The 24,274-nt window shown below is 37.2% G+C and overlaps 1 protein-coding gene and 1 long non-coding RNA gene across 2 annotated transcripts; both read left to right on the top strand.

Annotated features, from left to right (window-relative positions):
* The first annotated feature begins 906 nt into the window (after nucleotides 1-906).
* On the top strand, nucleotides 907-1,737 carry LOC131536218 (uncharacterized). Its single transcript, XR_009269897.1, has 3 exons — nucleotides 907-919; nucleotides 1,049-1,099; nucleotides 1,226-1,737. It is a non-coding gene; the product is annotated as an uncharacterized LOC131536218 (long non-coding RNA).
* Nucleotides 1,738-5,296: 3,559 nt separating this feature from the next.
* LOC131544841 (adhesion G protein-coupled receptor E3-like) lies at nucleotides 5,297-23,699 on the top strand. Its single transcript, XM_058783342.1, has 23 exons — nucleotides 5,297-5,332; nucleotides 5,638-5,688; nucleotides 5,818-5,868; nucleotides 5,997-6,047; nucleotides 6,855-6,905; nucleotides 7,032-7,082; nucleotides 7,222-7,272; nucleotides 7,402-7,452; nucleotides 7,579-7,629; nucleotides 7,760-7,810; nucleotides 11,330-11,380; nucleotides 19,293-19,324; nucleotides 19,579-19,647; nucleotides 19,764-19,950; nucleotides 20,097-20,216; nucleotides 20,365-20,546; nucleotides 20,627-20,788; nucleotides 20,863-21,069; nucleotides 21,147-21,379; nucleotides 21,465-21,531; nucleotides 21,675-21,766; nucleotides 21,856-22,018; nucleotides 23,375-23,699. Exons 2-23 carry the CDS (start codon nucleotides 5,649-5,651, stop codon nucleotides 23,453-23,455), a joined length of 2,094 nt encoding a protein of 697 aa, XP_058639325.1. The 5' UTR covers nucleotides 5,297-5,332; nucleotides 5,638-5,648; the 3' UTR covers nucleotides 23,456-23,699.
* Nucleotides 23,700-24,274: the final 575 nt, after the last annotated feature.

Raw genomic sequence — 24,274 nt, 5'->3', positions numbered from 1 at the left:
AAAAGACAAAATATGATGATGCTGGTAAACAAAACTTAGTTCTTAGTTCTTGAAGTGCAGAGTCCCTGGTTATCATATAAGTCACTGCATGTGTTTCTGCCCAATGTAGACCAAGAGGGCTGGACAAATGGCCAATTTCAACATAAAAAATTAAAGTCGTGCCATAAGGGTGTGTTGTTAAAAAATTTGCAAGGTTCTCCCATCAGACATTCCACCCAAAAAAAAAAAAAAAGATTTTTTTTTTTTTTTTTATAAAGAAGACAGTAGTTCATCCTCTGAGTGTGATTTAACATCTGTTTCCATCTGGTATTGTTTCAGCTCTATTACACATGGTCACTTCCACAGCATCTACCAGTCCCACTACTACAGGTGAATGTGTTGCTGAACTGAAATATGGCTTTCTAGAGAAGCTCCTCCTAATCTGAGTCTTTTTCCATATATAAAAGTATTCCCTCAATGACCTTCTTGTTGCAGAACACAGTACTTCATCATCTGAGTATGATAACATATTTTTCCATCTGTCATTTTTTTTAGTTTCTTCACAGCCTGTAACTTCCACAGCATCTACTAGTTCAACTTCTACAGGTGAGGATAATTTAGACTGAATGTGACTATTTAAAAATAAATCCTTCAATGATTGTTTTCTTGCAGAGCACATTAGTTCATCATCTGTTACTGTTTCAGTCTCTTTACAGCCAGTCACTTCTACAACATCTACTGGTTGTAATTCTACAGGTAAAGGATAATTCTAGACTGAATGTGACAATTTAAAAGAAAGCCTTCCATGATTTTCTTGTTGCAAAACACAGTACTTCATCATCTGAGTCTGATTTAACATCTTTTCCATCTGTTATTTTTATTTTTTTAGTTTCTTCACAGCCTGTAACTTCCACAGCATCTACTAGTTCAACTTCTACCGGTGAGGATAATTCTAGACTGAATGTGGCTTCTTAAAAGAAATTCCTCTTGATGATTTTCTTCATGAAGAAGACAGTAGTTCATTGTATCAGTCTGATTTAACATTTGTTTCCATCTGGTATTGTTTCAGCTCCTTTACACATGGTCACTTCCACAACATCTACCAGTCCCACTACTACAGGTGAATGTGTTGCTGAACTGGAATATGGCTTTCAAGAGAAGCTCCTAATAATTGTCTTCATGATTAACACAGTAATTCAGCATCTAAATCTGAACTAACATTGGTTTCCACAATTTGTTGTTTCAGTTCTTTTACAACCAGGCCCGTACACAACATCTACTAGTTCTACTTCTACAGGTGGGAATAATTCTAGACTGAATGTGACCACTTAAAAGAAAGCCTCCAATTATTTTCTTTTCTACTTCATCATCTGAGTCTGATTTAACATCTTTTCCATCTGTTATTTTTATTTTTTTAGTTTCTTCACAGCCTGTAACTTCCACAGCATCTACTAGTTCAACTTCTACAGGTGAGGATAATTCTAGACTGAATGTGGCTTCTTAAAAGAAATTCCTCTTGATGATTTTCTTCATGAAGAAGACAGTAGTTCATTCCCAGTCAACACGTGAGATCACGCGATGATCACAGTGACATCACGCCATTCTCATACGGTGATACTCACAGTGTGAGTAATATATGAGCTCATTGTGAACTCAAAAAGATGAGCGGGGTTCTTATTTCTGTCAGACGTCTACAAAAGCGCTTATTGAGAATTAACAGATTTAGATGATGATGTTTTATTGTTTTGTTTGACGTTACCATCGTGGTGAGTAGTGTTTGCTTTAGTTGGACTCTTGATTCTTGACTTTATAACATTATATTTTTTGGGGCTGCTGTAACTGTTTTTGAAAAGCACATTTGTTATGGCAAGGAAAACCAAAAGAGACTGCAACCAGGTGATATTGGTTTGTTACTGGTGATAACAGCACAACCATCACCTAGATTCAGTATGCAGTCTTTGTGAGGAGTTATTAATCTTAAATTATTAACAATAGCTCTGTGATTATACAGTATAGGACCCAACAGTGTCATAATCCTTTATGAAGGATTTTAAAAGCATGATAAGCTACAAACATTTTTAAATACTGTTTAATTTAAATACAAAGAGCCACTCCTGAAACCTGACTGTTTAGTGTCCAGTTTGTTTTTCTGTGAAAGAAACAATGAGACCTGGTTGAAGACAACTCGTTCAAGTGTTTTCACTATGAATGGAAGGAGAGAGATAGGTCTGTAGTTTTCTATAAGAGAAGTGTTTAATGTAGGTTTTTGAGCAGTGGGCTTACCCGAACCTGCTTGAACGTAGTGGGAAGATGCCTGTGAGGAGGGATGTGTTGATGATGTGTGTGAGTGCCGATAAGAGTGTGGGAGAGATTGCTTGCAGAAGGTGTGAGGGGATTGGGTCAAGAGGACATGTTGTAGGATGGTTGGAGAGGAGAAGTTTGGATACTTCAGACACCATCAGGGGACAGAAGGAGAAGATGGGAGTTTTAGCAGTGGATGTGGTTGGTTGGGGGTCCTGTGTGTGTGGAGCTGAGAACTGATCACTGATCGATCTAGCTTTGTCTGTGAAAAAAGTTGCAAAGTCACCAGCTGTAATAGAAGTGGTGGGAGGTGGTGGAGGGGGACAGAGGAGAGAATTAAATGTTCTGAAGAGATTACGCATGTCTGGAGCGATGTTGATCTTGTTGTGGAAATGTGAGGATTTGGCAGTGTGGACATCAGCAGAGAAAGATGAGAGCAAAGATTGATACATACTCCGGTCCGACGGATCGTTTGATTTGTGCCATTTTCTCTCTGCCGCTTAAGTGTGTAGCTCTGTGTTGTTGCTCGGTTAAAGTTGCACAGGGAAAAATCGCAGGTCTTTACACTCGTCGGTCTTCACACGAGGAGGCTGAACACGACAGCTGAACGCTTCCGCAGACGCTTCCGCGTCAGCACACAGACCTCAAACAAATACACAGTCTAGCGTGAAAAAAACGCTGTGGCCGCCTTTAATTAGCACAGCCACCAGCCTATAGTAGGGCAAATGGCTCAAATCGTAACTAACACTTCGCACTTAAGTGCAGGAAAGGAGCTAAGCTAAAGGGGCAATTATTATAATTACCAGATTAAAAAATATAAACCACAACATATAGAAATAGGTAGGAAACAAAGTATTCTTTCCTAGCAGCAAGTAATTAATTTAAACAACAGAACTATGAACAAGCATTAAAACACTTACGCGCTGCCGTCCGTCTCTTCTGGTGACTAATCGACTTCTCCCTATGCAACATATTAGTGTTCTAAGAATCTTTAATAGTTTGTATATCAACTTCCAATCCAGTTCATATGCAAATTACCATGCTTGGAGACAAAGAGTCATAAACTTTCCTCCAAAAGTTCAAGATACCATTGGTTCTTTGACACTCCAGAGGTGTGACCTCTATAGCATATAAAGCTCTCACATCAGTGACGCCCAGCAGTCTCACGGATCTTTTAGATTCTGAGAAGATGAGGATGTGAGGTAGAACTCTTCTGGACCCTTAAGTTTTTGAGCCAGGCCTTGCGGCCTTGACTTTCCATTCAACCAAGGATCCTTGGATATCAGCAGATCTCTTTCTTAGCTCTTTTCCCTTTCTACCTGGGAAGAAACTCCGAAATACCACCAAGCCAGAATAACATCTTTTGGAGTTCATCACCCTTCAAACCCAGAAGATCTTGAAGAACTCCAACACCACCAAACCTTCAAACCATCAGAACTTTCATCTGAGACTGCATCCGGACACTTGGTCAATGACCAAGGCAATGCAAGTATCGTACATTTAACAAAACGAAACAGAGGTTTAGTATAAGTTATAGACCCCGTTATAAACGGTGCTGATGGTTTTACTCAGGTGGTTAAAGAAACAGATGGCTGACCAGAGGGTGCGATCTAATCTATAGGATGAGAGGAAATAGGGGAAGCCCAGGGAACTCCATAGGCCTTGAGAGCAGAACGTAACTGAAAAAAGACAAAATATGATGATGCTGGAAAACAAAACTTAGTTCTTAGTTCTTGAAGTGCGCAGAGTCCCTGTTTATCATATAAGTCACTGCATGTGTTTCTGCCCAATGTAGACCAAGAGGGCTGGACAAATGGCCAATTTCAACATAAAAAATTAAAGTCGTGCCATAAGGGTGTGTTGTTAAAAAATTTGCAAGGTCCTCCCATCAGATATTCCACCCAAAAAAAAAAAAAAAAATTTTTTTTTTTTTTATAAAGAAGACAGTAGTTCATCCTCTGAGTGTGATTTAACATCTGTTTCCATCTGGTATTGTTTCAGCTCTATTACACATGGTCACTTCCACAGCATCTACCAGTCCCACTACTACAGGTGAATGTGTTGCTGAACTGAAATATGGCTTTCTAGAGAAGCTCCTCCTAATCTGAGTCTTTTTCCATATATTGTGTTTCAGTTCTTTTACAACCAGTCACTTACGCAATATCTACTAGTTCTACTTATACAGGTGAGAATACTTTTAGACTGAATGCGACCATTTAAAAGTATTCCCTCAATGACCTTCTTGTTGCAGAACACAGTACTTCATCATCTGAGTATGATAACATCTTTTTCCATCTGTCATTTTTTTTTAGTTTCTTCACAGCCTGTAACTTCCACAGCATCTACTAGTTCAACTTCTACAGGTGAGGATAATTCTAGACTGAATGTGACCATTTAAACATAAATCCTTCAATGATTGTTTTCTTGCAGAGCACATTAGTTCATCATCTGTTACTGTTTCAGTCTCTTTACAGCCAGTCACTTCTACAACATCTACTGTTTGTAATTCTACAGGTAAAGGATAATTCTAGACTGAATGTGACAATTTAAAAGAAAGTCTTCCATGATTGTCTTGTTGCACAACACAGTACTTCATCATCTGAGTCTGATTTAACATCTTTTCCATCTGTTATTTTTATTTTTTTAGTTTCTTCACAGCCTGTAACTTCCACAGCATCTACTAGTTCAACTTCTACCGGTGAGGATAATTCTAGACTGAATGTGGCTTCTTAAAAGAAATTCCTCTTGATGATTTTCTTCATGAAGAAGACAGTAGTTCATTGTATCAGTCTGATTTAACATTTGTTTCCATCTGGTATTGTTTCAGCTCCTTTACACATGGTCACTTCCACAACATCTACCAGTCCCACTACTACAGGTGAATGTGTTGCTGAACTGGAATATGGCTTTCAAGAGAAGCTCCTAATAATTGTCTTCATGATTAACACAGTAATTCAGCATCTAAATCTGAACTAACATTGGTTTCCACAATTTGTTGTTTCAGTTCTTTTACAACCAGGCCCGTACACATCTACTAGTTCTACTTCTACAGGTGAGGATAATTCTAGACCAGGGGTGTCAAACTCATTTCCTGGAGGGCCGCAGCCCTGCAGAGTTTAGTTCCAGCCCTGCTTCAACACAAATACCATGTAGTTTTCAAATAAGCCTGAAGGACTTGATGGATCAGGTGGCTTTAATTAGGGTTGAATCCAAACTCTGCAGGGCTGTTGCTCATCAGGAACTGAGTTTGACACCCCTGTTCTAGACTGAATGTGGCTTCTTAAAAGAAATTCCTCTTGGTGATTTTCTTCATGAAGAGTCTGATTTAACATTTGTTTCCATTTGGTATTGTTTCAGCTCCTTTACACATGGTCACTTCCACAACATCTACCAGTCCCACTACTACAGGTGAACGTGTTGCTGAACTGGAATGTGGCTTTCAAGAGAAGCTCCTCCTAATAATTTTCTTCATGTTGAACAAAGAAATTCAGTATCTAAATCTGATTTAACATCTATTTCCACATATTGTTGTTTCAGTTCTTTTACAGCCAGTCACTTCTGCGATATCTACTAGTTCAACTTCTACAGGTGATAATAATTATAGACTGAATGTGACTATTTAAAATAAATCATTCAATGATTTCCTTGTTGCAGAACACAGTAGTTCATCGCCTGAGTCTGATTTAACATCTTTTTCCATCTGTTATTTTTTTTAGTTTCTTTAAAGCCAGTCACTTCTACAACATCTAGTAGCTCTATTTCTACAGGTAAGGATCATTCTAGTCAAAGGCTAATTTTATTCATAGAGCACAAGTTTAACACAGCCCTTGTTGATCCAAAGTGCTTTACAATAAAAATAAATCAGAATTTAAAAGAGAAAAAGAGGGGAGGAAGAGAGAAAAAAGACAGATAATAAAACAAATATCAAGTAACCAAGTAAGACCAGCGATTCTTAATCATTGTTCTTGAACACCCCCTCCCCTCCCCTCCCCTCCCAAACGCTCTGCATATTTTGCATGTCTCCCTTTTCTAGCTCACCTCATTCAACTAAGCACCTCATTAGAAGAGATCTCCATGAATAAACTGTTCAGATTGACATGGTCCCTTCTCATTGTTTACTGCTCTCTATTCCCTGCACACATGAAAATTGGCTGTAGTTTGCTTCATTTAAAAACACCAATTTGCGCTACACACTGCCTGCAGCATCTTCACACGCAGACAAAACTTACTACAGAAGTGAGAAGGATTATTTCACATGATAAGGACGTTTGCATAGTAGTCAAGTCTTGCACGCTTTGAATGGAATACACTCCTTCTCAACTGGAAACATGGTGGAATATCCTCTGATGTCCACTTCGCAGGGCACTTACGATCGAATGGAACAAATATTGGAAGTGAAACACACAAAATGCAAAATGTGCAGAGTGGGGGTCATGAGGACCAGGATTATGAACCGCTGCTCTAGACTGAATGTGGCTTCTTAAACAAATCATCAAGAGAAATTTCTTTTTTCGTGAAGAACACAATAGTTCATCGTCTGAGTCTGATTTTGTTTCCATCTGGTATTGTTTCAGCTCCTTTACACATGGTCACTTCCACAACATCTACCAGTCCCACTACTACAGGTGAATGTGTTGCTGAACTGGAATATGGCTTTCAAGAGAAACTCCTTATAATTGTCTTCATGATTAACACAGATGTTAGATCAGATTTAGATGCCGAATTATTGTTTCCACATGTTGTTGTTTCAGTTCTTTTACAGCCAGTCACTTCTGCAATATCTACTAGTTCTACTTCCACAGGTGATAATAATTATAGACTGAATGTGACTATTTAAAATAAATCCTTCAATGATTTCCTTGTTGCAGAACACAGTAGTTCATCGCCTGAGTCTGATTTAACATCATTTTCCATCTTGTTTTTTTATTGATTTTTTTTTAGTTTCTTCACAGCCTGTAACTTCCACAGCATCTACTAGTTCAACTTCTACCGGTGAGGATAATTCTAGACTGAATGTGGCTTCTTAAAAGAAATTCCTCTTGATGATTTTCTTCATGAAGAAGACAGTAGTTTATTGTATCAGTCTGATTTAACATTTGTTTCCATCTGGTATTGTTTCAGCTCCTTTACACATGGTCACTTCCACAACATCTACCAGTCCCACTACTACAGGTGAATGTGTTGCTGAACTGGATTATGGCTTTCAAGAGAAACTCCTTATAATTGTCTTCATGATTAACACAGATGTTAGATCAGATTTAGATGCTGAATTATTGTTTCCACATGTTGTTGTTTCAGTTCTTTTACAGCCAGTCACTTCTGCAATATCTACTAGTTCTACTTCTACAGGTGATAATAATTATAGACTGAATGTGACTATTTAAAATAAATCATTCAATGATTTCCTTGTTGCAGAACACAGTAGTTCATCACCTGAGTCTGATTTAACATCTTTTTCCCTCTGTTATTTTTTTTTTAGTTTCTTTAAAGCCAGTCATTTCTACAACATCTAGTAGTTCTATTTCTACAGGTAAGGATCATTCTAGGCAAAGGCTAATTTTATTCATAGAGCACAAGTTTAACACAGCCCTTGTTGATCCAAAGTGCTTTACAATAAAAATAAATCAGAATTTAAAAGAGAAAAAGAGGGGAGGAAGAGATAATAAAAACAGATAATAAAAACAAATATCAAGTAACCAAGTAAGACCAGCGATTCTTATCGCTGTCCTTGAACACCCCCTCCCCTCACAGGCACTCTGCATATTTTGCATGACGTTCTTTTCTAACTCACCTCATTCAAATAACCACCTCATTAGAAGAGAGCTCCATGAATAAACTGTGTTCAGATTGACATGGTCCCTTACTGCTCTCTACTCCCTGCACACAGGACACAGGAAAACTGGCTGTAGTTTGTTTCATTTAAACAGAGAACTACAGAAGCGAGAAGGGTTATTTCAAGGGTAGTCAAGTCTTGCATGCTTTGAATGGAATATATATATGCTCCTTTTAAACTGGAAGCATGGTGGTTATATCCTCTGATGTCCACTTCGCAGGGCACTTACGGTCAGAGGTGGGTAGTCCAGGGCTCAGAAAGTAAAAGTCCTGCCATATGTTTATTCCACCCATGAACTCAGCAGCTGATTTCACCAGAGGAGGAACCAAGACATTCCTTTCAAGTCACAAGCAAGTCTCAAGTCAAATCCCAATTCCTCAAAGAGTTAAAGTTAATGAGATAATTAAATGATGATTGTGCGTTAGTGATAAACACCTGCAGTTATTGAGAATCACAGAGGATCAGATGTTGATGTTTTATTGGTTAAAATGATGCCACCATCATGGAGATCAGTGTTTTCTTTAGTTGAGCTCTTGACCCTTGACTTTCTGTGTTAGATCTCTCTGCTTTACAGTGAGCAGCTGTTATACAATGAAATAATCATCAGGTGCGGTTCTGATTGCATCCAAAATAATTTAATTTAAATGTTTAGGTTTCGAGTAATCAATCCTGTGAAACTACAGCATGCAAGGAAAGTGTTGGTCTAACAGTTTTAATGAATTAACTTAAAATCTACTGTACGCACTTCTAGCTTCTAATTAAACACACACAGACATCACAAACCGGCATTTTAATCTCAACAATGGTGACAATCAACAAAATGGTTCATGTTGCAATGCATGCTGGGTAACATCATAGTAAAATCTCCCATCATGCACTGCAGTATGAAAAATTATTGTCACCACTGTTGAGGATCATATCATAAATGTTCATGTCTAAAATCCTGAGCAATATAGTTATTTTTCCCCCCAACATTTAAGCATTACAGTGGCATTTTTTTAACAAGACTTTTTCACAATTTTAATAGCTGAATGTCTGTCACAAAAACAAAGAGAGATACCTTAATGATGTTCAGTCAAATTAATTATAAGCAGAAAGTGTAAACTAATCTGCTACTTCAAGATTTTAGTTCAGCAATGCATAAATGTTTGCTACGAAACACTATTGCAATTGTTTAAAAGCAAATTACTTTGAATTATTAAAAGGGTAAAGAGCCCAACTAAAGCAAGCACTGATCTCCATGATGGTGGCATCATTTTAACCAATAAAACATCAACACCTGATCCTATGCTATTCTCAATAACAGAAGGTGTTCATCACTAATGCACAATCATAATTTAATTAGTCTCTTAATTATCTCATTAACTTGAACTCTTTGAGGACTTGGGATTTGACTTGAGACTTGCTTGTGACTTGAAAGGAATGACTTGGTTCCTCCTCTGGTGAAATCAGTTGCTGAGTTCATGGGTGGAATAAACATATGGCAGGACTTTCTGACCCCTGGACTATTCACCTCTATCTGTAATATATCTGCTTGTTTTACACTCTTTGGCCACCAGGTGGTATTGTGAGCAAATTGAAGCCTCCAGAAATGAACCCTTTTGTGAACCACTTGGCTGAAAAGCTTAAAGCTTCATGAAGCTTCATCTGGCCATCACTACCAATCACCACCTCCAGCTGGTTAACAGAGGCCACACCCATCTGGAACACAAACATGTCTACACACCAGGGGTCCGTTCATCGTACGTCGCTAACTCAGTTAGCTGGATTTGACTGTTGAGATTTCGCTTGATTTTGGATCATTTGGTTCTTCGAAGCTCATCCTAGACTTGCTGTCATAGCAACGGGTCCGTAAACTTAAACCTGCTCCCGAGCAGGTTTATTTCATGTAAACCGGATTAGATTGCATTTTTTAAGCAGAATTGATACTTAAAATATATATCCCAGCCACCGCTACTTTATTATAAGTGTACCCTACTGATCTAGGGACAGATTAGTTAACAGATTTCAAAATTTATTGAAAAACAATATAATGTGAAGTCTATAATACTATAGACATATGTATTCATGATAAAATAATTACTTCACAATTGTAATCGAGTCTTACACACATGCTATACAGTTAATCTAAGTCGTGCATTAATTTGAGTGGCTTGATGGAGCACAGGAGATCCAGATAACTTGGTCTTGACTCTTAAGAAACTAATTAATGCTGTCACGTAACACATCTGTTTCAAAGATAAAATTAAATGAATTGATAATTGCAACATTCAAATAAAAATGTAAAGCCTGTGCATATACTAGAAATTGTGAATATAAATAATTGGGAAATAAATAAATAAATAAAAACAGTGCACATTTCTTTTATCTGTTATAACATTTATGCAGTTTTGTTCGCTTAGCTGTTTCCTTATAAAAATCCAGAAGTTTGTCAAGTTTTTTATCAGTGTCTTTTTTTTGCAGCCAATCAATGCATTGTTGATCCTGGTTTCGAGTATCTATACATCTGCCCTTTTTGGGGAACACGAGAACACGCAGTAATCTTAGACAACTTAATCCAGATATTTTAATCTAATACGCAGATTCATTTGAAGAACCAAATTAGCCAGAGATCGGTTATCACGATTAGAAGATCTGGCATCTTTCAAATCATCTCAGATGTATTAAGCGAGGTACGAAGAACGGGCCCCAGAGCAGAGAGATCAAATATATACAAAAACAATTCAGATACATAAAATATCTCAAGGTCATAAAAAACGTTTTTAAAAGGTATGATGTTCCTCAAACATTCTTTCAACTTAATTTTGATTTAGAATTCAACATTCTAGGAACGTTGATTTGTAACATTCCAAGAACATAAAAATATCCAGTTTCCTGAATGTTAGTAGAATGTTATTTAAAGGTTAGTATAATGTTCCTGAAACATTATTTCAATCCTTCAAACAACTGCTCAATATTTGTTGAATGTTCTTATAACAAAATTCTGTTAGCTGGGATTCAGCATCTGAGTCTGATTTAACATCTGTTTCCACATTCCACATTTTACAACCGGTCACTTCCACAACATACACTAGTTCTACTTCAACAGGTGAAAATGATTTTAGACTGAATGTGACCATTTAAAAGAAATCCCTCAGTAACTTTCTTTATTGCATAACTCAATACTTCATCATCTGATTCTGATTTAACATATATTTCCTTCTGTTTTTGTTTCAGTCTCTTTACAGCCAGTCACTTCCACAACATTTACTAGTTCTACTTCTACAGGTGAGGATAAATATAGATGGAATGTCTTTTTTTGTTTTTATATATATATATATATATATATATAAGAAATTCCTAGTGATGGCCAGATGAAGCCTCATGCAGCTTTTCAGCCAAGTGGTTCACAAAAGGGTTAATTTCTGGAGGCTTCATTTGCTCACAATGCCACCTGGTGACCAAAGAGTTTAAAACAAGCAGATACATTACAGTCAGAGGTGTAAAGTCCAGGGGTCAGAAAGTAAAAGTCCATTAGTGATGAACACCTGCTGTTATTGAGCATTACAGAGGATCAGATGTTGATGTTTTAATAGTTAAAATGATGCCACCGTCATGGAGATCAGTGTTTGCTTTAGTTGGGCTCTTGACCCTTGACTTTATAACATTATGTTTTTTTGGGCTGTTGTAACTGTGTTTGTAAAGCACATTTGTTATTGCAGGGAATACCAAAAAGAGATTGCAACCAGGTGATATTGGTTTGTTGTTGATGATAACAACAAAATCATCATTATGCAGTCTTTGTGAAGTGTTGTTGATCTGAACGTTTTAATTATTACAGATTTTTGATTATACAGTATAGGGTCAAACAGTGTAATAACTTATGAATGATTTTAAAAGCATAAGCCACAAACATTTTGAATTATGGTGTCATTTAAACACAAAGAGAGACATCAAGAATCAGTGTATGAATCTCAACAATGGTGTCAATCAAAAGCTTCATGCTGCAATGCATGCTGGGTATCTAGTCTCTGTGCAGTGAGTGCACTTTGACCTTACAATGTGACCGTAGTACGAGCACACAGTGAGGACGCTGTGAGGTTACACTTTTAGCTCACTGTTACCTCACATTGTGACCTCATCACGAGTATCCTGGGAGATCATGGTGACTGGGATGTCAACACAAAATGGCTGACCGCAACCTCTGAATCAGCCAATAGTGAGCCTGCTCATGTAAAGTCACAGCAGCACAACACCAATAATTTAATGTAACTACAATAAAATCATTTAATTAAGAAACTGAAATATTTTAATATTTAAATGTTTTTTTAAATGCATTGTGTAAAATTATCACAAATTATTACTGATGCTTTATTTTCTATTGGTATATCTCCTCGTTTACAGTTGGAGCAATGATGTGAACATGAGTTCAACAGCTCCAACAACTCCAGGGAAGCCCACAATCCTCATAAAAGTGGCTTGTTTTTGCAATATGGGTTGGAAATCAATAAACTGCTATATTGTAGTGGCCAAAGTGATGTCCGGCCTAGGAAATGTTACATCTTCACCCTTAATTAAAAAAAAAAAAAAAAGTGCAAGATTTTGTAAGCATATTGCATAGTTGCTTAGAGTGAAATGAAACATGCCAAATTGTGCGGTCATAATTTTTGGCCATGCTGTCATACAAATAAATAGAGTGGGGGAACTATGATGTCACTTTGTAGGCGAAAACCCGGAAGCGAGTCCATTTTAGCACTTCCGGTTCCAACGTCCCAGAGTCAATGGGTTTTTTTAATGGGATTTTGGTTAAATCCCTAAAATAAGGTCCGTGGTTCACACAGGCTCAAGATACTTTCACATTTTATTCTACAACATAAAACACACCAGTTACACCACACGTGATTTTTTTTAACTGTTACGTTTCTTAAAAAAGACGGTTGCTAACAAGTTGCTAAATGGGACTACAGACGCTGTCGGAGACATTAAACGTCATCACGCCGAACAGTTTATCAATATACAGTATTTTCCAGTTGTAGTATAATTTGTAATTCAATTAATTTTAGGATAACCAATGAATAGTTTACAGCATTTTATATTGTTGTTTTTTTTGCTTTGCCCCGAAATGCGACATGTTTTCAGAGGGAAGATGCTTGTTTTATCGCTTTACTGACACGAAAGGTAAACGCATATTACGATTATTACATGTAAACACCACATTTGCCGGCTTAACGTGGTGAAAGTTAAACTTTAATGATGCATATTGCTTAAAGGCACGTAAAAATTTAATGTTTGCGGCCACATGAAGCGGTTAGAAAACATAGATTGAGGATTTCCTTGAAGCACGGATAAAATAACATTTTGTGTACCAATCCTAACAAAATGATAGCTGAAATGTGGTACTTTGTTCACTAAATAAGTTTAATCTTACCATATCCAAAAACTCGCTCACTCTGCTGTTATTTAAATACGCGAGGATACGTTTTTAATTAAAATATTCATATTAATCAAGGATTTATTGACTTTTAATGCACCTTATTTCAAAATGTACAGAAATACGTGCTCTAAATGTCCTTTAGTTATGATTATTCAATTTAATCACTATACTATTTATTACTAATGTCTCATTTCAGTTTTAGTTTGTCTCTAGTTTTGTATTTATTCATGAAACGGTTCCTGTAGGGTGGATTAAAATTCATATACAGAGTAAATCCTTCACTGAACCTGTTAATAATAAGTTTGAAACAGTTCTCGAGAGCGCGGTGGTGGTGACGCTGAAGTTTAGCTTTTTAGTTCTGGCGCTTTTATTTCGGCTTCAAAATTAGTGAAAGTTATATTATCTTGTCAAGATTATCTTGATGGACAAAACGTGTAAGTTTCATGAACTATGGTTGAACACAGAGCTTATTTTTAGCAATAATCCAAAAGCCTATGGGAAAATCCTATTGGCTTTTTGTCGAAGGAACCAGTTTCATGCTAACCGCCGATCCGCCTAAAAAGTGACGTCATAGTTCCCCCACTCTATTATGAACATGTGACAAAACAAGAGTACCAATGAAATGTTAATAACTTACCCAGTCAACAATTTGATCTCACAGTGATGTCACCATGATCTCACAGGATACTCGTGATGAGGTCACAATGTGAGGTAACAGTGAGCTAAAAGTGTAACCTCACAGCGTCCTCACTGTGAGCTCATACTAATGTGAGGTCAAAGTGCACTCACTGCACAGAGACTAGGTACCCAGCATGCATTGCAGCATGAAGCTTTTGATTGTCACCATTGTTGAGATTCATACACTGATTCTTGATGTCTCTCTTTGTGTTTAAATGACACAGTAGTTCAAAATGTTTGTGTTTTATCATGCTTTTAAAATTCTTCATAAATGATTATGACACTGCTGGGTCCTATCCTGTATAATCACAGAGCTATTACTAAAAACTTCAGATTAATAACTCCTCACAAAGACTGCATACTGAATCCAGGTGTTGGTCTCACTGTTATCATCTGTAACAAACTTATATCACCTGGTTGCAGTCTCTTTTTGGTTTTCCTTGCAATAACAAATGTGGTTTTCAGACACAGTTACAACAGCCCCCCCAAAAAATATAATGTTATAAAGTCAAGGGTCAAGAGCCCAACTAAAGCAAACACTAATCACCACGATGGTAACGTCAAACAAAACAATTAAACATCATCATCTAAATCTCTGTTAATTCTCAATAAGCGCTTTTGTAGATGTCTGACAGAAATAAGAACCCCACTCATCTTTTTGAGTTCACAATGAGCTCATATATTACTGACACTGAGGATCACCGTATGAGAATGGTGTGATGTCACTGTGATCATCGCGTGATCTCACGTGTTGACTGGGTATGTTGTAGTCAGTGTGCCAATGTTGCCAATTTAGTGATTTTGTCACTAGATTTAGTGACTTCCTCACCTCTTTAGAGACTTTTTTCTAAAGCCTAGCAACAAAATCTTTTTTTTGGACAAACCTTATCTACATTCCGAGACTCTCCCATGACGTCATAAAGGCGAGGTCACTGATCTATATAGATCAGTGAACTCACCTTTATGAGGTCATCTAGCAACATTAAGTGACCAGTTTAGCTACTTTCAATTGAAAGCAGTTGGCAACACTGGTTAGTGTTTTTTTTTTTTTTTTTTGTCCTTTGTATTTTAATGGTTTAAGTGAAATGTGGGGTCATAAAAATAAATAAATAAATAAATGAAAAATCCACACCACTTTTGGCCACTGTTGTGTTTGGTGGGGTTAGTGCCACAATATGTAAGACCCTGCTTACAGTATCATCACCAGTGCATTGCTGCATTTTTCCAGTTTTCATGTCTGCAGTTAGAACATTGACTTGCTGAGTGAAAGAGGTTATTACATTTATTTGTCAGTTACAAAAAAAAAAAAAATACTTTTTGATCTTGACAATCAAGTTTGTATCGTTTTATCAACTTATTTTCACTGGAAAGTGTATGTCTCCTCCTCTTTGCTGCCATCTTGTTACTCCTAACTAGGTTAGGAGACGTCTCCAGCTCTCTTAAATAATTTAGAAGCTGAGACCTAGTCTTAACACTTCCCTGCAAACAAGCCCACTTAGGGCTGCCAGCGCAGGACCCCTGAGAATTTGCTCATTGGCAAAACGTTGGCCCTTTAGCACTGGCCCTGCACGGGCAGCCCTCGCTTTGACTTAGTTCACACTGCAGGTCTTAATGCTCAGATCAGATTTTTTGCTGAAATCCGATTTTTTTGCGCTGTTGTTCACATTGTCATTTAAATGCGACTGCCATCAGTCTCATGTGTGAACCGTATACAGCCCTGAAGTGACCTGCATGCGCAGAAGAAGACGTGACGTCAGATGCAGCGCACTGTGTTTGTGGAAATAAAAATGGATGCTGCTCGTGTTAGCATGTGTTTAGCAATTTTTAAGTTAATGTGCAATCGGAGACTAAATAACGAAGTGATAAGAAGAAGAGTATTAAGAAGAAGGAGAGCATGATTTCCTCCAGTGCAGAATTGCGACGTCTGTCGCATTTCAATTACATAAAAATCACATGAAATGCGACATGGCCGTTAAGACTGAAGTCGCATTGCAAAACATTGGATATGTATCCGATTTAGGACCACATATGAAAGTGGCCTGGGCCTGATTTGAAAAAATCGGATTTGTGCTGTTCAGACTGTCATAAGAAAATCAGATATGGGTCACATTTGGGCAAAAAGTCGGATTTGGGCCACTTTAGCCTGCAGTGTGAACTAAGCCTTAATATCCAGGAAGTCTAAGTGCTGTTTTATTGAAAATAATAAAGTTTGAAGTCACCGTTATGGAGGTAAGCGCTTGCTTTAGTTGGGCTCTTGACCCTTGACTTCTTAACTTTGTTTCTCTGGTTGCTATAACTGTGTGTTTTTGTGAGAAGACAAGCTGATTGGATGGTGATGGTTGTCATGTAGTGTCCTGATCTCTGACAGCATTATTTAGCATTATTGACTGAATCATCAAATCAGTTCCTCTTCTTGCAACTTTTGCTATAAGAAATGTGTTTCATAAACACACAGTTACAGCAGCCAGAGAAAAACTTAAGTCAAAAAGTCAAGGGTCAAGAGCCCAACTAAAGCAAGCGCTTACCTCCATAACGGTGACTTCAAACTTTATTATTTTCAATAAAACAGCACTTAGGCTTCCTGGAGGCTAAGTGAGGGCTGACCGTGCAGGGCCAGTGCTAAGGGGCCAATATTTTGCCAATGAGCAAATTCTCAGAATTTCTTATTTCTTAAATTCTTATTTGCAGGGTTAGGAACCTTTATGAATCACTCTTATTCTTAAATCTAGGAATAAGAATAAAATTACGTCATTCTTAGAATTTTGACACACTTAGGACTAAAATTTTACTCTGAGTGACTTTCTACCAGCGGTTCTCAACCTGCAGGCCGCATGCGGCCCGTCACGAATCCAAATGCGGCCCACCATGCTGAATGTAACATAAATAAAAGATAACTTTCAGTTTTACAATTCATTTTAGTTTTTACATTAATTTAAAAATGTACTAAACAAATATAAGCTAATGTTTTTGTTATGTAAAATAATTTTGTTTTTCATATATTATTTTCAGACATGAGCAGATGTACTCACGTAATTAATGTTACACATTTAACGAACACTTACAAGCACGCACTTCGGCAGAATTAAATTCAAATAGTCATCAGCAGCCATTAGTTCTGTAAAATTGAGCATCGGAATGGAAAAAATTGTTAAGGGAGAAAACGCCAATGTGTGAAAATGTGGAAAATGCCAGCGAAGGAACACATTCAAGAATAGTCGCAGCATTAGCAGTGAAAAGAGTACTGGACTTTCGGCATCAACTTCTGGTTGGCCCCACCACTCACTTGAAGATGTTCAGGCAAAAAGAAATACCCATTAGCTACTACGCAGCAATCATACTTAATTACAGAAATGTGGCAAAACATCTCTGAAGAGAACCTCAGATTATTAAGTTCGAAAATGCTTTCCATATTTGGATCAACATAGGCTACATCTGTGAACACGCAATCCGTAATCCTTATCTGTTCCGGATCCGCTGCGCTGTGCAAGTGGACTCCGATACGGACCCGTTTTGCGGATCCATTCCGGAGTCTGTTGCTATCAGAGTTATATTAAAATGCTACTTTTAAATGTGTCTTTTTTATTTCTAAAATGATTGTTAAACGAGTTTAAATGTATGTAATGTTGTAAACTATGCTGTATTCACCCAAATAAATTCAGTTTGTGTTTTATTTTGTCCATGGGCGTTCTTGCTTAACAATAAATATTTATCTTTTGATTATTGCTATCGCCTCTAGTAATTCTGTGTGTGATTTTTAACTCCAGCCCATTTTATGCCAGCAATATAATAATTTTTAAACAATAGATGACTTAAATTAAACAACCCAGCGTGGTGGGTAAAATCAATTAACCCAACCAGCTGGATCAAAATAACCCAGCATGTGTTCTGTCCAATATTTACCCAGTGCTGGGTTGCCAAATAACCCAAGTTGGGTTGTTTTTAACCCAGCATTTTTTAGAGTGCTTCACAGATAACTCCACATTTCATGTTTCACAGTTAAACAAAAACATTTATTAAAATCTGTGTAATCTCCTCAGCTGACAATGTAGACACCTGGAAAAACATTGTTGTTGCACAGTAAAACCTCCAGTGTTAAATCAACACTCCCAGTGTATATATAATCCACACTCAGAGTGTTAAAAAAGTAACACTGAAGCAGTGTTAAAGTTAATGAGATAATTAGTTTAGTAATTGAGTGATGATTGAGCATTAATGAAGAACACCTGCTGTTAACAAACTGAACCATTGAAAGAAAAAGAACAGAATAAAGAGACGAGACGAGCAGAAATACAAGAACTGAAGTCAGTGGCTGAAGTCAGTTGTAGTTCTTGTTTTTCTGCTCGTCTCGTCTAGTCTCTTTTTTCTGTTCTTGTTTCCTTTCTTTCAGTGATTCAATTTGTTAACAGCAGGTGTTCTTCATTAATGCTCAATCATCACTCAATTACTAAACTAATTATCTCATTAACTTTAACACTGCTTCAGTGTTACTTTTTTAACACTCTGAGTGTGGATTATATATACATTGGGAGTGTTGATTTAACACTGGAGGTTTTACTGTGTGTGATCATAGACTGTATGGTTGTGATTGCACACAATACAGGGAGCAGATTTTCCCTCACCGTTGTAACGTGCTGCTATTGAGTGAAAATATTTCAGCTTTTATTTTCCTTTTAACCCTGAAGAAGATATCACGGGTTCATCAAGTTCATCAAAATGATCCATTCTTGATCACTTTTAGTCAGCTCTGATGAAATTCCTCTCAGCTAGTGCATCTTTTCAAATTGACTGACAGCCACCTGACCTGAATACAGTGCGCTGCTTCGCTAAAATGGACTTATCGGATTCTGTTCACAAACAACAAGGGTGCTTGTCAGCTTCTGTAAAACATGAACTCGCGATGCCTTGAAAGTGGACAATACCGGCTCTTTTGACAAGACGTGTTTAGGATTTAGATCACGCTATATGTGGAGAATAATGCACGGCACTCAGTTCACTTTTTTTTAAGTGGCGTTTATCGGTTTTTGCAAATAAACTCTTCATATATAGTTGAGTATCATCATCAATTCATGAACACTCTTTCCATTCCAGGTCTGAATATCACGCCGCTAGAAGTATGCAGGGTAAGTTTTTGCGGGGGTTAATTTCTGAAATTGTGACTGACTCATATCAATAAAACTTGAAACAACAGCACAATAAAGCAGTATAATGTGTACTGGTTTGTTGTTGGTTCTTTGCATATATATGCAAAATTATTCTGAACTATTTGTTAATTATTTTACTTCGAAGACACAATTTAAACATGATTAAAATCACCAAATACTTCAGTGCACAATCATTTTTCTATTTCATTTATAGAGCTTGTTTGTGATTTCAGACCACACGACGGTGTGTAGATCTTCTTGACCATATAGAGAACATGACAGCAGAAGTGCTTCCATTGACAGTAAGACAAAATGAAAACATAATCATTATTTTTCACTTACATAAATTATCTTGCAGCAAAGCTTTCTTTTGTTCAAACATTTACAAATAATCCTGTTTATATGATCTCTAAAATAGAATGTGACCAGCATTTTGAATGCAGTCCTCAATGCTTCAGAGATGTTTTTAGATTCATCGTCAACTGACCCAAATAAACTGGTCTCAGATGGAAACCGTTTGTTAAAAGCCAGTGAGAAACTCGTGTCCATGCTGGTAAAACCAACAAACACAAGTGACTATGTCAATTTTACTCTTGACACTTTGGGTAAGTGAAAACAAAACTATTAAAAAACTCTGAAATTATTGACTTGATGTGCTCAAGTCTAGAAAACCTGTGAAATAACTTTTGACATTTTCAGATGACCTTATTGTTAATACATTTTCATTCACATATCTGTACTTTTTAATCAGAGGTAGAAATCTTCATGGTTGGACCAAAGGTCACCCAAGAGAAAATCCCTCAACTTGATACAACAAAAGCTTCTGTGGACATCGATCTCATTGGGATTGCCAAGAACAACAATGAAACAAGTATGTTAAATATTGTGATGTGATTTTATCAAAAACTTAAAAAAAAAAAAAAAAAATATATAATACAACTAAACTACATTTACTTAAGTTTGTCTTTTTTTCTTTTTTTTTAGTTGAATAGAAGTTTATTTGTGTTTCTGTCTCACAGAATCAGCTGCTGTGTCTTTTATGAGCTACAAGACGATGGAGAATCTGCTGAAGCCAGACTTCTTCAGCACATCAAATGACACGATTAAAACCATGATGTCTACTGTGATCTCAGCTACTCTTCCCAAAACCACCAACACTACACTCACCAAACCAGTCAACTTCACCTTCAGACACATCAGAGTGAGAGACTGAGATGTGCTTTTGTACACTGATTAACATCTGAAAACATCTAAAATTTTAATATTTTCTTCTGTTTTCAGGAGTTTGATCCCAGTGGTTCTCTGTCCTGTGTGTACTGGAATATCAGCGAGTGGATTGTAGATGGTTGTTCTGTTTTAAAGACCAACAGCAGCTTCACTGTGTGTTCCTGTGTTCATCTGTCCACATTCGCTCTCATCACGCAAACCAGCCGCCCACCAGAGGTACAGAACATTTCTAGTGAACAGTGAAGAGCAGCACAGATGTGGCACTCATGTTCTCTGACATGTTTTCTCAGAGCGACCCACTGCTGGAGCTGTTGAATTTGGTGTGTGTGATCGTGGGGCTGGTGTTCTTCAGTTTGGCCCTGTTGACCTTTGCCCTTTGTCAGTGGAGTCCTGGAGTGAATAATGTGGCTCGAATCAACATCTGCATCAGTCTTCTGCTGGCTCACCTTCTGTTCCTGCTCACACAGCGGTTCTTGAGCCTCATACGACCTCTGCAGGTGAGAAAGATAAAGGAGCCCTACAGCTCAGCACAGCCTCACTGAGAATCATCATAACCGTCTCTCATGGTCTCCAGGTGTTGTGTGCCGTGATCTCAGGCCTTCTGCAATTCCTCTTTCTCTCCGGCTTTGTGTGGATGTTCATTGAAGCTGTGCTGCTCTTCATCTGTGTGAAGAACCTATCACGGATCAGCTCCATTAATAGGGAGGTGCTTAGCAGTGGATTCCTGTGTGTGATTGGATATGTAGTTTCTCTGTTTGTGGTGGCCGTGTCTGCTGTGGTGGATCCTGAAGGCTATGGAAGTGAAAAGTGAGTTTAGTTTGAGTGACTCATAGCTCATCATCTTTATCCATGTTTGTTTACTGATTATTTGAGTGTATCTTCCCCCAAATAGTTGCTGGATTAAAATGAATACAGGCTTCATTTCAAAATTTCTGGGACCTGTTTGCATGATACTAATGGTAAACACATTTCTCATGTAACTTTTCTCATGACTTTTTATTAAATGGAAAACAATGGAATTTTATATATATATATATACTGTATATATATATATATATATATATATATATATATATAATTTTTTTTTTTTTTTACTCCGCAGTCAAACATGATTCTCTTCATCAAAATCATCATCAGCTTAAACTCAACTCTCAAAAATCTCAACGCTGAAGTTTCACAGATGAAACAAACCAAGTAAAAAACATTATGATTTAATCACTCTATAAAAAGAACATATAGACAAAGAAGACACGTTAACTCTTTATTTCTCTGTTTCTCTGCAGGATTATGGTGTTTAAAACACTGTCTCAGTTTGTGGTTCTTGGTTGCTCCTGGATTCTGGGTTTCTTCACTAATAGCAGTAAGGTCCTGGAGATCATCTTTCTGATCTTGAACTCCCAGCAGGGAACCTTCATCTTCCTGATCTATTGTGTCCTCAATAATGAGGTTAGACATTTTTCCATCCTACTTTATAATAAACCATTTCAAGAAAAGTAAAGCATTAGTATTTACTTCTCAAAATGCAAATCTATTCTTTAAAAATACCTTTCTGTAACCTGTTTAATATTAAAAAAATGCTCTGGTTACTAACGTAACCTTGGTTACCTGAGATAACAGGAACAAGCATTGCATGAAACGTACTTTGGGAGAAACTCTGTTTCCTTTGAAAATTGAAGCTTGATTTGTTAACATTCATGTAGCTGCACAAACAAATGGTATTTAAGCCCAGTAAAACGGTATAAGTTGGCACTGAGTGCCATTTCAGAATCTTTCAACTAATGACCAGAGGTGGATAGTCCAGGGGCCAAAGAGAAAAAGTCCTGCCATATTTTTGTTCCACCCATGAACTCAGCAGCTGATTTCACCAGAGGAGGAACCAAGTCATTCCTTTCAAGTCTCAAGTCAAATCCCAGGTCCTCAAAGAGTTAAAGTTAATGAGATAATTAAGTGACTAATTAAATGATGACTGTGCATTAGTGATGAACACCTGCTTTTATTTACAATTATAGAGGATCAGATGTTGAGGTTTTATTGGTTAAAATGATGCCACCATCATGGAGATCAGTGTTTTCTTTAGTTGGGCTCTTGACCCTTGATTCCTGTGCTAGATCTCTCATTCTGTAGCAATGCATGTGGTGTTGTAAAGCAGACAGATCAGTACTCTGCAATGATAAGATAGTCACCATGAGCAGGTTTGCTTATATCCTAAATAACTTTTGTTTCATTTATATGTTTAGGTTGTGCATAATTGATCCTGTGAAACCTCGGCATGCAAGCAAAGTGTTTCTCTAATTAGACACTTAATTATCTCATTAACTTTAACTGTTTGAGGACTTGGGATTTGACTTGAGACTTGCTTGTGATTTGAAAGGAATGGCTTGGTTCCTCCTCTGGTGAAATCAGCTGCTGAGTTCATGGGTGGAACAAAAATATGGCAGGACTTTTACTCTTTGGCACGTGGACTACCCATCTCTGATCATTTCACCATTTCTTCATTCTTCTTCAGAGTCCAGCAAGGAGATGATTTTCACGCTGAAGGAAAAAGATTCTGATGAAATGGCACTCAACACCGACTTATATATGCAGTTGGCCACATCCATTTTGGCAGAATGAAATGCCATTTGTTCATGCAGCTACATGAACGTTAACAAATCATTTGTTCATGCAGCTACATGAACGTTAACAAATCAGGCTTCAGTATTGGGAGTAAATGGAGTTTCCAACAATGCTTTTCAAAAGAGCACTCCATTCTTGTTCATGAGTTTTATGTCACTCAGCTCCTCTAACCCCATTTTTGTCCAGGTCAGGCAGCAGTACAGGAAGTTCTTCAGATATATTGGCTGTGTCAAACAACAGGACTACAGCATCATGTTCAGAAAGTAAAAAAAAAAAAAAAAACTACCACTAAAGTGCCAATAATATGCAGGTTAAGTTATGTTTAAATTAAAATACAGCAGAATCAATGTTTTTGGATGTTAGTCTGACCTCTTTTTTGTTAATGTTTTATGAAATATATTACAAGTGTTCTTATATTAGAGATGACTGTACTAAAGGGCAAAAAATAAATGTGTTTACCAACACCTTGAAAAATCTTAGTAAATACATTGTTTACTTAATATAAAAGCTTTCCCAGTCAACAATTTGATCTCACACTGATCTCACCATGATCTCCCAGGATACTCGTGATGAGGTCACAATGTGAGGTAACAGTGAACTAAAAGCAGAGGTGGATAGTCCAGGGCCAAAGAGAAAAGTCCTGCCATATTTTTGTTCCACCCATGAACTCAGCAGCTGATTTCACCAGAGGAGGAACCAAGTCATTCCTTTCAAGTCTCAAGTCAAATCCCAGGTCCTCAAAGAGTTAAAGTTAATGAGATAATTAAGTGACTAATTAAATGATGATTGTGCATTAGTGATGAACACCTGCTTTTATTTACAATTATAGAGGATCAGATGTTGAGGTTTTATTGGTTAAAATGATGCCACCATCATGGAGATCAGTGTTTTCTTTAGTTGGGCTCTTGACCCTTGATTCCTGTGCTAGATCTCTCATTCTGTAGCAATGCATGTGGTGTTGTAAAGCAGACAGATCAGTACTCTGCAATGATAAGATAGTCACCATGAGCAGGTTTGCTTATATCCTAAATAACTTTTGTTTCATTTATATGTTTAGGTTGTGCATAATTGATCCTGTGAAACCTC

The sequence above is a fragment of the Onychostoma macrolepis genome, chromosome 01 (assembly GCF_012432095.1).
Source record: "Onychostoma macrolepis isolate SWU-2019 chromosome 01, ASM1243209v1, whole genome shotgun sequence".
NCBI classification, from domain to species: Eukaryota; Metazoa; Chordata; class Actinopteri; order Cypriniformes; family Cyprinidae; genus Onychostoma; species Onychostoma macrolepis.
This window is presented reverse-complemented; position numbering and strand designations above follow the sequence as displayed.

What these genes read in the sequence shown, in the direction of transcription:
- LOC131544841 (XM_058783342.1), top strand. Translation starts at nt 5,649, where the DNA reads ATGGTCACTTCCACAACATCTACCAGTCCCACTACTACAG. An exon ending in TTTTACTCTTGACACTTTGG is followed by an intron (nt 19,951 to 20,096) that starts GTAAGTGAAAAC and finishes CTTTTTAATCAG; the next exon opens with AGGTAGAAATCTTCATGGTT. An exon ending in TCACAGATGAAACAAACCAA is followed by an intron (nt 21,767 to 21,855) that starts GTAAAAAACATT and finishes GTTTCTCTGCAG; the next exon opens with GATTATGGTGTTTAAAACAC.